General features: G+C 41.3%; 2 protein-coding genes across 6 annotated transcripts; both read right to left on the bottom strand.

The window, feature by feature from the left end:
* Positions 1-333: 333 nt before the first annotated feature.
* On the bottom strand, positions 334-9,731 carry osbp (oxysterol binding protein). 5 transcript variants are annotated; one of them, XM_026171441.1, is made up of 21 exons: positions 9,610-9,731; positions 8,653-8,823; positions 8,179-8,387; positions 7,886-8,048; positions 7,679-7,790; positions 7,388-7,586; positions 7,161-7,275; positions 7,011-7,074; positions 6,746-6,913; positions 6,410-6,655; positions 6,042-6,162; positions 5,720-5,823; positions 5,496-5,591; positions 5,031-5,215; positions 4,673-4,902; positions 4,453-4,491; positions 4,210-4,257; positions 3,659-3,697; positions 3,511-3,543; positions 3,343-3,381; positions 334-2,963 (listed from the first exon to the last, which is right to left on the bottom strand). In XM_026171441.1, exons 2-21 carry the CDS (start codon positions 8,784-8,786, stop codon positions 2,821-2,823), a joined length of 2,487 nt encoding a protein of 828 aa, XP_026027226.1. In that variant the 5' UTR covers positions 8,787-8,823; positions 9,610-9,731; the 3' UTR covers positions 334-2,820. The 5 variants fall into 5 exon arrangements, with proteins under 5 accessions (XP_026027226.1, XP_026027227.1, XP_026027228.1 ...); XM_026171442.1 differs by lacking the exon at positions 9,610-9,731 and adding an exon at positions 9,420-9,590; XM_026171443.1 differs by lacking the exon at positions 4,453-4,491.
* Positions 9,732-11,307: 1,576 nt separating this feature from the next.
* sart1 (spliceosome associated factor 1, recruiter of U4/U6.U5 tri-snRNP) lies at positions 11,308-14,162 on the bottom strand. The gene is made up of 2 exons (XM_026171455.1): positions 13,973-14,162; positions 11,308-13,805 (listed from the first exon to the last, which is right to left on the bottom strand). The coding sequence occupies exon 2, from the start codon at positions 13,796-13,798 to the stop codon at positions 11,489-11,491; it is 2,310 nt and encodes a 769-aa protein (XP_026027240.1). The 5' UTR covers positions 13,799-13,805; positions 13,973-14,162; the 3' UTR covers positions 11,308-11,488.
* Positions 14,163-14,201: the final 39 nt, after the last annotated feature.

Below are 14,201 nucleotides of genomic sequence, written 5' to 3' on the forward strand. Positions count from 1 at the left end.
CAAACTTGATGGCATGCTGAAGAGGTAATCAAACATTTGATTCAGCTGTGTTGGAGTAGGGATGCATCTAAAAGCTGCAGGACAGTAGCTCTCGAGGACTGGGATTGAGCACCCCTGCTCTAAAACAATCCTTTTAAAAACTCCATCAAAAGGACAGAAAAAGGTGAAAAGTTTCCTTAGAATTGTAATTCATTTCATATTTTATTGAACATGGTTTAGGAAAAGTTTCCAGAACAAGCTCACACAAATATCTCAATAGCCAACATCAAAATCTGACCAACTGAGCTTTGGACAGTTGTAGACGAGGACAGTCAGAAAAAGAGGAGGAAAAAAAAAAAAAAAAAAAAACACACTAGCTGGAACAAAGTGATGAAACTGGTGGAAACCGACAGAAAAAAAAAACTAGAAACATAAAGATGAAATGACAGAACCACACAATTCAAACGAACACAGAAACAGAAATGTTACATGTAATAAAAACAACAGAGGACACAAATCTGTACACCTATTCTATAAAGAAGTGTTTTTAAATAGCTCGCAGAGCCTCGGTGAAGATGACGGTGGCAGAACACAAATAAAGACGAATATTTCAAACTGAAAGCTAACTTGGTTGCTAAAGAGCTACATGTTGTAACACGGTGCCCTCGATTCAGAAAATGAAACTATGTTCATATGGAGTAAACAATGATAATGAAACACAAAAAACCCCAAAACAAAACTTTAAAAGTGCATCACTCTTTTTATATTCTTCATCAACACAACTACTTATGATCACAGTTATTTCACTATTTGGTGTATTCACACGGAAATCATTTTCTAGCGCTGTTTTTGTCATCTTTGTTGGTAGAGCTTATTTTAAGTACACTTTAATATGACATTGATTAAAACTTTCTATCACCTGTACAGTCCACCACCTCGAGACAAACAACAGCAAAGACCGAGACAAAAGTCGGTTTGTGCAGCTTTAGTGTTCTTGCTCAACGCTACCCCCGCATTTCAATTTGTGCCTCTTGTAGGAGCAGAGGCACTGTTATTGCTATTTAAAAAAAACAAAAAAGAAAATCTAAACTCACAGCACACAAATATTTGTAATCAAGATTAAAGCTATGCTCGCCAAGTCTGAAGTTAACCACAAAGGCCAAACCACTCGCTTCAAATGCCCTCAGTTTGCAAATCCTCGAGTTAGCAGTAAACTCCACGCAGCTCCGTGACAACTCAGCGCGCAGATCTGCTGATTTAAATTTAGTCACAAACTCACGTGGATGGCCTCGACATCTACTGTGAAACCAGGAGTGAAACTTTTAAAGCTAAATTAGAAAAATACATCTGAAATTTATCAGCTTTGAGAAGTGGGGCAGTTTTCCCCAATGCAAATGTCACAAACGCAAATGTCATAGCTGTTGTTTCAATTCTTGAGCAAAGACGCCCCCCCCCAAAAAAAGAGTGTTTTCTGAGGTTAAGTGACTGTGACCACAGACACAGACAACCTAAAAATGCATCTGCAACAGTAACTGCCATTTCAGTAGTACTCTACTACTCCTGTAGTATGAAATGAACGATGTATGAAGCCATATTCAGGTTTTATATGAGTAACTCCACCAATAAGCGGGACAGCACAGTTATAATAAATACTTCTGGATCTTTGCGGTGTACTTACAGGGCATAGGAGGAGTATTAGAATGGGGGAAAATAAGACAGTTCAAACCATTTTTTAAAAAGTCTTAGTATATAGCTATATTATACCTCCATAGTTGTTGTTTCAGGGGTTGAAGCAGCACCACAAATCACTATAAATTCAAAGGCAAATTCTGCATTAGAGGCCGACTGATATATCAGCTATTTGCCGATTTGTCAGTATTGGCATTTAGAATGACCTATAAATGAGAATGAAATGCAGAACACAGAAACACAAGGAATATTCTGATTGTTGATGTTACGCTTTGTCCACTTCCCTGTTGGCTACACTGTGTTTGAAACACAACAGAAACACAACCAGATGCTCTGAGCATAGTCAGGCAGAGCGTAAACGAGTAGATAAATAAATACATGTAACAAATGTTAAGGAAATGTGTTTATGTGCCCAAAAAGAAAATTAAAAGGTCACTGTGTCAAATTTAGGCCAGTATATCAGTCTTAGAAATCCTATATCAGTCTGGCTCTGTATCTCTGTATCGAACATATGTTCATTTATCTCCAAAATGCCAAAAGCTAAACTTGTGGCCTGAAAATGGTAACGTGGATATTACTGTGGGAATTATAAAAGGATGCGATTTAACTTTGACTTGCTGTGGTTTTGTGCTGAGGAGGCTTTGGAGTATTTGGAAAACAAACAGGAATGTAGCAGAAAAACATACATTAATCATGTTAGGTAGTACCTCAACCTATCAGAGCAAGCCTTTCATATCGAAAGGTACCATCTGGGTCAATAACCCTTCCAACAATAGCACATCCAAAGAAACTGCAGAATGACATTTTCAGAAAGAGCTGCTGCAAACTGCAACCTGAAGGCTGGATCAGAAAACCCTGGACTGGGAAGAAGCTGTGGACCAAAACCAAGCTAAACTTCAGGGTTTGAGAGGCAGTGGGAGGAACACCAACCAGCTGCAGGGTGACTACAATGCCACACAGGCAATCGTGTGTACTTAAACGCGAAGTCCAGCCGACCTTGATCCTGCTGAACGGAGGGGCTGAAGGAGGTTGGTCAGATGACGGGCTAGGCTGATGTCAAACTGGATTTCCTAATTAATGTGATAGGAAAAAGGGGTCCCTCTAACGATCGTGTCATTTGTACACCTCAGTGGGGAAATTGTTCAGCTGTGCTCAGAAGACGTCAGGGCACATATCCCAGTTCCCTTGCTCCTTAGCTTCCCAGTAACCCCCCTTGTAGATGTGCAACGTTTCTCCGGACACAGGATCATCCATCTTCTCAAACCACAGTGCTTGGTAGGTGTCTGGATGGCCACCTATTGAAAAAGAAAAGAACGTTTCAATTTAGAAGCTACAGTAAAGGTTAACCCGCCCCCACTCAGCCAGGATTACATATCATGCTTAAATTAAGCCGATATGCATTCAGAGTTCTGCCCATGAGAAACAAATAAATGTTAGCATTACCTTGATCTTCAGATGCATCCTATACAAACAAAATGCAGGGGGCTCTTTCTGTATAACCACTTGGAGAGGACCAGGCTCACAAATAACACACTAGCTGCTTCAGAGTCAGAGGATGCTGGTCAATCACAGACAAACTGCCACTCTACAATGTTGTGAGGCCTCTACAGCTGTATACAGCTACTCTAAGAGGGTCTAAGAGATGGGACAACAGTCGAAATGAATGTTACTTGCTTTTGGCTGGAGCTCCATAAGGGCCTTCCCTGCCTTCCACTAAGAGAGCAAATTGTAAAGAGGAAAATGGTGGAAGTTGGATGTTTTTCTGGTCATTAGGATTCAACTACATTACTAGAAAATGTGATATACTGGTGCTATGCATTAAATCATGATCAGAATACTTGCTTATATAAGGGAAGAGTGACGGTCCATAAGGGGCTATTAAAAGAAAAAGAAAAACAAAAAAAGGATGATTCTTCTTTGGAAGTTGAGACATAACAGAACTGCTGTGATTTGAAAATGACAGTGAGTGAAAACGAAATGGACTACTTGCATGCAACAGGTGTATGAGGGGGGGAATCCTCAGTGTCAGCTGAGCAAAACCCAGCACAAACATAAAGACACATCCAAAATCCACATAAAAAAGATTTCTTCAAATTTTAAAAGTGCCATGTGTCGCATCTAAGGCATTATTTTCTGCTCAAAAATTTAACAAAAGCCCAACAGACTAATCGTAACAAAGAAATAAGTTGATTTGTGTAATAAACTGATTGTGCTTTAAGAACTGATAGGTCATTTAGATTTGACCTGATTAGGTGGTTCTATAGAGGGTTAGATTATAGATCTTCTCTTTGCTGGTCTAAAATGTGAACATGAGTTAACAATGAGTGAAAATCTCTTTACACTTATAGTTTTGTTCATTATAACCAGGAAGTGAAAATCACTGGAACATCCAAAATGACACATATGAGCTGTGAAGTCACTGATAGCAGCAAACGCACCCAGCAACCACCCCGTGGACATAAACGGTACTTGCTCAGTAAAAAAGCCACACAAAGCACCTTTAAAAGTACACTTTGTATAAAACTGTAAAATGATACTTGCTTTCATCAGAAATCTCACTTGAAGCAGGAGCAGGCTCTTTTGCATCAGCTAAATGAAACAGAAAGGAACGGGGGAGTGGGGGGGGGGGGGGGGGACGACATATTAATATAAATAAGCTGTTATTAAGAGAGGAGGATGCTGAGCACCTTAATACTGAACGCACAAACATTTCGTGTGTGCACTTTTGATTGTGCGGTCTGAAGTTCACACCAAAGGTGAGAAGAGACTAAGCTGAGTACTTGCTTTTCAAAGGCGAGTCATTGATCGAAGCCTCAGTGACAGCTTAGCATTAAGAGAGGAGGGGGGGTAAAAAAAAAGGAAAGACAAGAAACACCAAGACAGACAAAAATGGATAAAAGATGAATGGACACAACATCAGACAGAAATATAAGACAAATACAAACAAAACAAAAAAAAAAAATCAAACCCATGCTAAACACAAACTCGCTCTCCGTCGTCCTACCTTCCTCAGGTGAGCTGGCTGCTTTCACAGCTTCTCTCTCTCTTTCTCGACGGGTGCTGCGTTGTTTTTCTTCTAGACGCTGTTTCTCTGCGTTGGCCTCGTCCCAGTGGCCTTCCTCCATTAACCGCTGGTCAGGTCGCCGCCGACTGTCTGTTGGCGCAACTCCCTCTTCGGGTTCATTGAGAGTCAGAGCCAAAGAGGAGAAGTAGTACATGTTCTCTGCTCCCTCCCTGCAAATTCAACAATATAAAAACATTAAAAGTAAAGAGCAGCAGTATTTACAACAGCTCTGCTCCAAATGTTTGAGAACACGTTCACACTTCTGAACGTCGCCAGGCTTTAAGACTAAAACACTTACGGTAACGGGTTCTTTCTCCAGATTTCTTTGGCTTTGAGTGTCTGATAGACAGTCCTCTGTTTGCCTTCAGTGCCATTTTCACCTTTACTGCTCTGCATAATTTTGGAAAACTCCATTTTCTCATCCCACGTTCCTGACAGGACATAATGCGCTTTTCCATCCTTATCTGTTACTACTCCTGTTACCTAGAAGGAGACATTAATTAATTAAGATATGTTAATTGCAGGCTGTAGAGGAGAGAAAATAATAAAACCATTGCCATTAAAGGCTTCCTATAAGTTTCCTGGGAAAATGACGGCTCATATGCAGAAGGAAAGAGGATGAGGATGACTCAACAGAATCAACTTATGTACTAGTGGATGTAATAACATCATCTTGAAAGGAAAATACTGCCTGAGGAAACCTCACTCAAATTATCTTATTTAAACAAACACAAAAAAAGAAAAAGGAAAAAAAGGAGCCAACCTTTCTCGGTACATCTCTGGAGAAATAACTGTAGGGAGCGAACTTGAGGTGGCAGCGATCTCCTGTCTTGTGGTTCACCACATCTATCTCTCCCGACTGGCACAGGACAAAATAAAGAAAGAAAATGTTCTGCGTGTTTTGTTCTCTAGCAGATTAAAATCAAAACATCATATGAAAACATCTAATGTTTTCATAATGTTTAAGCTAAAACATTTTGGCATTACCTGATCGATCCACAATTTCCCAACAATAATGTTGTGAACTGTTGTGGTCACTTTTTTCCAAGAATAGTGATTGTTGCTCTTTTCAAATATACACTGAATAGAACCTGGAGAGAGAAAAGGGAATGATGTTGCAAGTGATGGAAACGTATCCCATATATCCCATGAACTAAAGTGAAAAAATGAAATTCTACACTGAAATAGTGAATTACAGTAGTGTAAGAAAGACGGTGTTCACTGGATAAAAACATCAGGCTTAGCAGGTGTATTGTTCTCGCATGCTGTGTCTTTGTTTGCAGCTATACAAACACACACACGCACTCACCCAAAGGCATGATAGAGAGATATTTCCCTCTAAACTTGCTGGCTAGTGTTATCTCCTGTCTGAGGGTCCAGCCCTTTTCAGAGAAGGCGTGGTGGGCTGCGGCAGGTGGGTGGTGACTGACCTAAGAAGAGGTAACAAAGAGAGAGAAGAGTCAGGAAGCTTAACATATGGTCACTGTAGTTATACAATGGCTTTGAGTGCATTAAGAAAACAAACATGACTAGGACAAAATACTACATGAGTAAATAAAGCATGTTTGCAATGGAAACAGGTAAAACCTGAATCAAAACGATTATAATTTGTGAAAAAACAATGCAATGTAGACCATTTCTGTGTTTTACAATGTGTGTTTGTTTTTTTTTAACTACCTGTTCACAAAGAGAGCGATAACCGCACTCTCTGTGCCGATCGAGCTCAAAGGTTTCTCCGAGCAGAGGGTTGAAGGGCTTTCCTGTGCGGTGGACTGTGGTGGAGTAGGAAGACACTGTGAAGGCTGCCACATAACACATCTGCTCTAGAGAGCTATGACTCTTTGCAGCCTTATCAAGGAGTTCGTAGTACTCCAGGTCTTCAGACAGACGTTGCAACATTGACAGGGGCTCATTAAAATTCACCTAAAAATTCACAGAGACACATCTCATCATTTCTGATTATTTTTAAATGGAAAAGTCACATTGACGCTGTTGTGTGCACAGATTTCTTACAGGCATCGGTATTTTTGAGAGCTCCTTTCCAATACAATTCTTCATGATGCTCCACAGATTGAGGTAATAGTTTGGTTTGTCCGGGATACGAGTTCGCCTTTGCCTAACTGGCTCCAGCTCCAGCGGCTGTGGAGACTCTGGGTTTGATGCCAAAGAAAGTTCATCAAACTGATGGAAGATAAAGAAAATATCAGCAGGAGTTAGGTGGCTTTGATATGGTAATGCAGTTAATACAAAAATAATTAGATATAAAAATTTAACGCACATTTACCGACTGATCATCCGTCCCAGTCTCACTGCTGATCCCACTGATGTTGCTGCCAGATCTCCTGTAGAAGAGGATAAGAGTCAAGGATAAAACAAAACACATGTGGAGGAAAAGAAACGTCTGACAATAGAAAATATCAGTTTGTACCTGTGATATTTGGGGTCAGCGGGGACAGTAATAAACTCTGCTGGCTCCTCCATAGCATCAAAGAACTCATTGTCATCATCCTCGTCACTGGCATCGGCTTTCCCTGAAACACCCCCTGAAATGAAGAAAGAGTTGGAAGACTGAATAACTTAACGGTTCGACAGACCTCAGCAGATCGGTAACGAAGGTGGCAGAGTAAGAATTTCCGATGATGAAAAGACTCTCACCTTTGTTTCCTAAGGCAGGATTACTGAATGAAGGGGGGAGAACTGTTGCTCCTCTGAAAGCTCTTTCTAGGTGGTTGTGCTGTTTGGCTAGCTGCTCCAGAGTCTCCTCCAGACGTATCCTCTGTTCTCTTTCAGTCTGTAAGGCCTTCTGCCAGCGCTTACTGTGGCTCTGAGCCATGGAAAGGAAGTCTCTACATGCCTAGAGGATCACGCAAAAAAATAGACATCATCAGTAACACACTCAGGGGGAGAGCTGTTTGCTCAACTTTTATTAACGCTTGATTGACTTACGTTGATCATGGCATTGGATGTGATTCGGAACAGCGTGGCTCTCTCTGTGACTTGTTTGACCTTTTCTCCCATGTCCACTGCGACACGAAGTCCTTCAAGTTCTGATAAAGACCTAAAATTGTGAAATAAAGATTTTAATGGGTAAGCGTAATTAAAAAAAAAAAAAAAAGATTAGTTAATGGATAATAGTCTGTTAGTAAGTACTACCTTTGGAGAGCAGACCCATGCTTGACAATGAGATCATTGCAGGTGGCAAGATCCTCCACTTTGCTGTTAAGTGTGCGTAATGTAGACTGGATTTCTGTGTTACGGCAGTCTCCACCCTGTCCTGAGTTTGGCGAGACTGCAGGGAAATCGTCACCTGAGTCATCTAAGGAAGAAAACAGAGAGTGTCATTAGTCAACACAAACACAATTCAGTGAAAGAGTTTGCTTCTGGGTGCTTTGTAAGCTTTCTCTATGGAGTCCCCTGCATTGTCCTCTGGTAAGAGTCCCTCTTACCAGATTCCGCCTGCATTTGGACAGCCTTCGCCTTTGCAAGTTCCAAAGCAGTGATCCATCGCTGGCGCTCTACTTCGGAGCTGGCCTTCAGGTGATAGGTCTGTGCCCCTCCATTAGAAATCACAAAATTGCACGAATCTTCCACAGCAATGTTGGCTGTGGCCAAGTTAATGGTGCCTCTGCATGTGTGACCCATCTCAGCCTGAGTCCTGAAGACAGAGACGACAACAGCAGTCAAATCTGCAGTTTGCAAATCACTTACATTTATAGATGTGTACTGCTCAGATGGCTTTGTGGTGTTATTGTGGTTCTGTTGCTGTCCTGTAAAAAGGCCTTTATTACAAGGCATACTTATAATAAAATTTTAATGCATGGATCCTCTTTAAGCTATACTTTTGCAATTTCTTTTTGAGCTTGGAATAGAGTAAATTCATTGCAAATTATTATAGCTTCAGTATTCTTCATATAACTTACCTGTAGTAAGAGAGCAAGCCATTGCTGAGAACAAACCAGCGTCTTTGGTAACCTTTTATGTAGTTTGTCCATTTGAAGAGCCAACCCTTGTATGTGTCTCCAGGGGTCGGAGTAGGGGACTTTGGCTCTGACATCACAACAGCCTGTGCTTTCACTGAGTGATGTTACAGGCTGTGGAGAGAAAAACATTTACAGGTGCATTACTGTAAAGTTTGTGTCATGCACATCACATTTGATACATGATGTGCATGATACAAGCTCACTATAAAGACATCACACTTACAGTAAATCAAGACACATTGTAACTACATCCTAAAGTTTATACCATCTTATAACCATATAATTCATCAATCTTTGGCTATATAAGACACAATGCGTTACGGGTAACGGAAGCAGATTCAACCTGCGCCACTAAGATCGGCTGCAATCACTTATGTTTATGTTTACCGAGTCATCAGAATTAAACCTACATAGCCACGCTTGTCAAAGGTAAAAAAAAAATATGACTCAACACTGGCACTAGCTCTGGCTCCGTGAAACTTTTAGGCTTGTCGTGGCACCTTCCAGTGAAAACAAAACGAGCTGAGGGACGCTGACACGACTCCAATAACCTGCTTCGCTACAGTTTTATCGCGTTTGAAGGAAACTAATAAACATCCAGAAAACACAGCTCAGCGCCGATAACAGTGAGCTCAACCGTTCCCTTGGTCTCGTAGGATTACATGGAAGTGTCAAATTAACAGCATGGATACTGATAGTCAACTTACCCCGAATACCACATCAAAGCTACTTAAAACTCTGCCCGCTGTCACTAAGCTTGCGGTTAGCTAAACAACAGGAAGCTTTGGAAAAGCTGACACGCCGCAGACGTTGACAATTATCGTTTTAAACCGTGCAGCCCTCTCACTATGCATCCATCCGATGCATAACTTAATGTAATATAGCTGCAAGACTCACCGATGGGCGGGCATATCGAGCTTGATGATGCGACGTTAGCTCGCTAGTTTTTGCTTCGCTAACCACTTTGCTACAGGTTGTGCAACAAAATAGGGTTCGACCAGCATCTAAACCGTGCGCTTTAGTTCCGCCAGTCAATCTAAACGCCTCTCGGCAGTTGATGTAAATGGTTGTACGCCCTGTGAAGATCCAGATATTGTTTTCTTATTTTCAATGTAATACAATCCATCAAGCCTTTATTTGTCACATGCAATGTTACACATACATGTTACCTGCAGTGAAAATGAAAAAAAAAAACAAAAAAAACGACTCAAAGTTATTTGGTAAGACTCTATAGTTGAAAATTAACCATCCCATAAATTATCTTCACTACTTAATAACTTAAAAAACAACAACAACAACAAAACGGTTTGCTGACGTTTTTGATCATGAGAAAAAACTTTATTTATCCCTTGTTTGAAAAATAATTTTATCACATAATGCAAAAAATAATTACTATTATACTATAATTGTCGTAGTGTATGAATGTCTGTATCTATGTATACTATCTTTGCTATTGTAGAATTCTCCCATACGTTTCAGTTCAGGGGTCTTTGTCTCTCTAATAATGTCTGTGGTTCTCCACAGACAAAAAAGAAGCAGGCTATATCAGTGTAAAGAAAACATGCTTAATGTCCATACTCATTCTCATACTAATTCAAAGAAGGTATGTATATTTATAAATACCTTTACATCTGAATCAACTGGCTATGCCCCATTAGTATTGTTCTGGTTTACAGTGTAAAGCAATATGAATGGTATTATGCATGTAAAATAAGTTCATTTATCTACTTTTCCTTTAAAAAAAAATCCAAACTACATTGTTGTATGTATAGCATGACTTTCAGCCCAGTTTATATGAGAACTTACAGATTATGTATTAACGTATAACTAAGAGTTTAGTCCTCCAGGTTGGAGCCTTTTTTGCTTTCAGAACTACTTTAATTCTTTGTAGCATAGATTGAGCAAAGTGCTTAAAACATTCCTCAGAGTTTGGTCCATATTGACATGACCGCATCTTCATTGCTGCAGATCCACTTTGTGAATCTCCTACTACACCACTATTCCAAAGATGTGATCTTGCATCTAGATCACAGTAGATCAGCATTTTCTGAAGTACTCATGCCAGCCCGTCTTGTACCAACACCAGTGCCACTGAAATCACCCTTCATCCTTATTCTGGTGCTCATTTTCAAATTCAGGAAGTTATCTTAAGTATGTCTACACCATCTGATTGGTTTATTAGACATTTTTTATTAACAAGTATTTGAAAAGAAGTGGCCAGTGAGTTTATATTGTTATATTTTGGGTAATTAGTCAATGTGTGCACCCATAATGCACTTATGTTTGCATTAATTCCTGTCATGTAGTTTCCATTAAAAATATTGAAATTAAATGCACCTGCTATATTTGCCAGGGCACAATTACAGACCCTACTCAAACAGCTTTCATGAAACTAAAAGGCATTTTAAACACACAGTGCTCAATTCAATATTTCCAGGTTTTTATATAGCACTAGTTCACAGGTACAGTAATCTTTTTTGTGGTAAAGTAAATAACCTACAATATTAGAGAAATAATTTTGTTGTTTTTATGACTTAATATAGCTGTGATCTGAATTAATCATGTAAATTCCAAACACAAGGAAAAACCAAACACTTCCTCTGAATTGTACTGATTTTATTGAACAATTCTTCAACACAACAATGCAGCTTCTATAAACTAGGACATTAAATCGTAGACATTAATTAAAAGATGTGTATGTGTGTGGTGTATTTTATCTATGTACTTGAATGTTTCTACGTTAATTATACACAATTATAATACACTTATTTCATGCTTATTTAGTAATGGTGTTTGCATTCATACTCTTTCCACTCCCACTAAGCACAATATATGGCGTTTTCTGGGATTTTTGCTTCTCCTGCAGTAAAGCCACAGTTCCCAGAGGAGTATCGCTGCTGCTCATCTTCTTCAGCAACGCCTCTTCCTCCAGCTTTTTCATCCTCCTCTCGGTCTTCATTTTTCCAGACCCCTTTCCATGGAATCGATGGGAGAGCTGCCTAAAAGCTTCTTTTGGAGTGAGTTTCCGCCCAGACTCGTCCACGTACTCAATCTTGACGTCAGGCTTGTAGCCATCCTTCTCCTTGAAGTCTTGCGTGAAGCCTCTGTATTCTTCCCTGCGGCTGTACTTGTCATCAAAGCCCATCTTGTCCTCGATGCAGTAGTCGCCATTGGGCAGGGCACCCTTTGGCGCTTTGACACGTGCTACTTTCTGCATTTGAGTCTCCAACAGACCCTTATTTTTGCACAGCAACAGGGCAGCAGCGAGGCCGGAGTTGACGATGGGCTCCTCGTCCAAAATGGTGGCAGAGGCTGTGGCGAAATCTGGTTGTTTTTGTTCCTCATCCAGGTTAACTGTGCTCCATCCAACATTCTCATCCATGTCAGAGTCTGAACCTCCAGCATCATCTTTTTCCTCCTCCTGTTCAAAGTCCATAATGTCTTCCTGGTCCTCTCTGTTGCCTGACAGTCCGTATGTTGGGATATCACCCAGGGTTCTGCAAAACTCTGAGGTAGCATTGAAAACAATGTTGTTCTTCTTGTCAGGATCGTCTTCATTGTCATCTTTAACAAGCTTCTTAACCTGCTCTGCCACCTTCGCCCCAGAGTCTTTCAGGAGCTGCATTTGCTTCAGCTTCCTCTGCTTCTCCAACTGCTTCTGCAGCTCCTGCTCTGCCTCATCCTCCTCAATTACAGCTGGCTCAGGAGGGGTAAATTCCTCATCGTCGCTTATGTCCATTTCTGCCATCCTGATGTCGTCAGACAGTAGGGGGATTTCATGCGTCACCACCTTCTCCTCTTTCTTTACTTCTTGGTCTTCATCATCCTCCTGTTTGCGGCCTCGGCCACGTGTCCTGGAGCCAAAGTCAGAGCTGCGGGTGTCATCGAGGTGAAGGTCATCTGCAGTGGATGTCTTCTCCTTCTTCCTGATCTTCTTCACTCTACGTTTTGTCTTTTTAAAGCCCACCATTTCCTGTGGTGTGTAGTACTCCGAGGCGATAGAGAGCGCAGGCATTTCCAAGGACTGGGCCTGATTTCGCAGCATTTCTTTCATGGCCTGGAGCTCGCGCTCTCGCTCTCCATCTGCAAAACCACCTGTATTCAACCGGAAGCTCTTTTTCTTCTCACCTTCAATTTCCTCATCATACTTTGACAGAACAGAGCGAGATTTAAATGAAACCATGTCGTCAACGCTCTCCTCTTCTTCGTAAGGTTTGTAATCTGGCTTTTTCTTTTTTAATTCCACATTCTTTTCTGCCTTTTCCTTGTCCACCAGTCCCACATTTACCAGCACATCTTCCTCCTCTTCCAAAACACCTTTGTCTTCAAGGGTCAGGATGACAGTCTGGCCCTCAGAGAAAGACTCTACTTTGTGCTGCACTATGAGTCCCTTTAAATCTCGAGATGTGTACGCATCCTGTTTAATCTGAGCAAATTCCTCCTCTACCAGATTGCTGACACCAAACTCTTCATCCATCTCTTCCAGAAGTTTGGCTCTTTTTTCTGCCATTTCTTTTTCTTTTGCCAGCTTTCTGCTTCTCTCGACCCAGGAGGATGTGTCATCCAGCCAGTCATCCTCAGCTAGGGTTTTGACTTTCCCCAGTTTCAGATTGAGTTTGCGTTTTTCCTTCAAAGCTGCAAGCTTCTCTCTCATCTCTTTCTGCTGCTGGATGACCACGGGGTTGATGGTCTCTGCAACCATGGGTTCCTCTTTGGTCCCAAGCTCTTTCTTGTTCTCATTCAGTTCCAGAGGCTTCAGACCCAACTTTGCCCTGAGTTTGTTTGTTTCCTCGATGCTGAGAGATGCATCTCCGCTCGCAGATTGAGGCTGCACTTCAGTATTGCTTTCCTCATATCCCGCATCTACTTTCTCCTTCTTCACTCGTGGTTCCCCGCTGCTCCTTTCACCCTTCCCACGGCTCTCCCGTCTGCCTCTTTCCCTGGACCTGGAGCGCTTTCTTTTCTCCTTGTCTCGGTCCGAAGTGTCTCTGTCGCGCTCCTTGTGGCGATGTTTCTTATGTTCACGACGGCGCTCCTCTGTGTCCTTATCGCGGCTCTTTTCCTTATGTTTCTTAGACGAACCCATCGTTTATCTGAAAATTACAACAACAACAATTAAAAATGCAAGCAGTGAAAAATAAAACCGCTAGCTTTGACAATTTTAAGATTTGATTGATGACGGGAAAGCGGTTAGCTTTCCCTTGCTAACTAGCTTACATAAGCTATGAAAACTAAGTCATTAACCGAAGCCACAACTTACGTAGTTCGAAGGCAAAGATTGAAATTTGCGTTCAAAATCCAATCTCGGTAAGGGACTAGAATGGTCGGCTGTATGTTTTCTTCAGGCCAGTGTAAATAACCTCACACCACGTTCGTGTAAGTTTAAGAACAAAAAACAGCGTACGACAGTGTTGCTGTTTCCTGAAAACGCACTTCCTGCGATCGTCAGCCAGAGGCTGACGCCGCCTGCCGTGCGGGAGTGTATATGT

This window comes from Astatotilapia calliptera, chromosome 6 (genome assembly GCF_900246225.1).
Source record: "Astatotilapia calliptera chromosome 6, fAstCal1.2, whole genome shotgun sequence".
NCBI lineage: Eukaryota > Metazoa > Chordata > Actinopteri > Cichliformes > Cichlidae > Astatotilapia > Astatotilapia calliptera.

Excerpts from the sequence above, each read along its gene's own strand:
- osbp (XM_026171441.1), bottom strand. The coding sequence starts at position 8,786 with ATGTCAGAGCCAAAGTCCCCTACTCCGACCCCTGGAGACACATACAAG. Across the intron at positions 7,075-7,160 it reads GCTGACCCCAAATATCACAG|GAGATCTGGCAGCAACATCA; the intron begins GTACAAACTGAT and ends CCTCTTCTACAG. Across the intron at positions 5,216-5,495 it reads CCAGAGATGTACCGAGAAAG|GTAACAGGAGTAGTAACAGA; the intron begins GTTGGCTCCTTT and ends GTCTCCTTCTAG.
- sart1 (XM_026171455.1), bottom strand. The coding sequence starts at position 13,798 with ATGGGTTCGTCTAAGAAACATAAGGAAAAGAGCCGCGATAAGGACACA.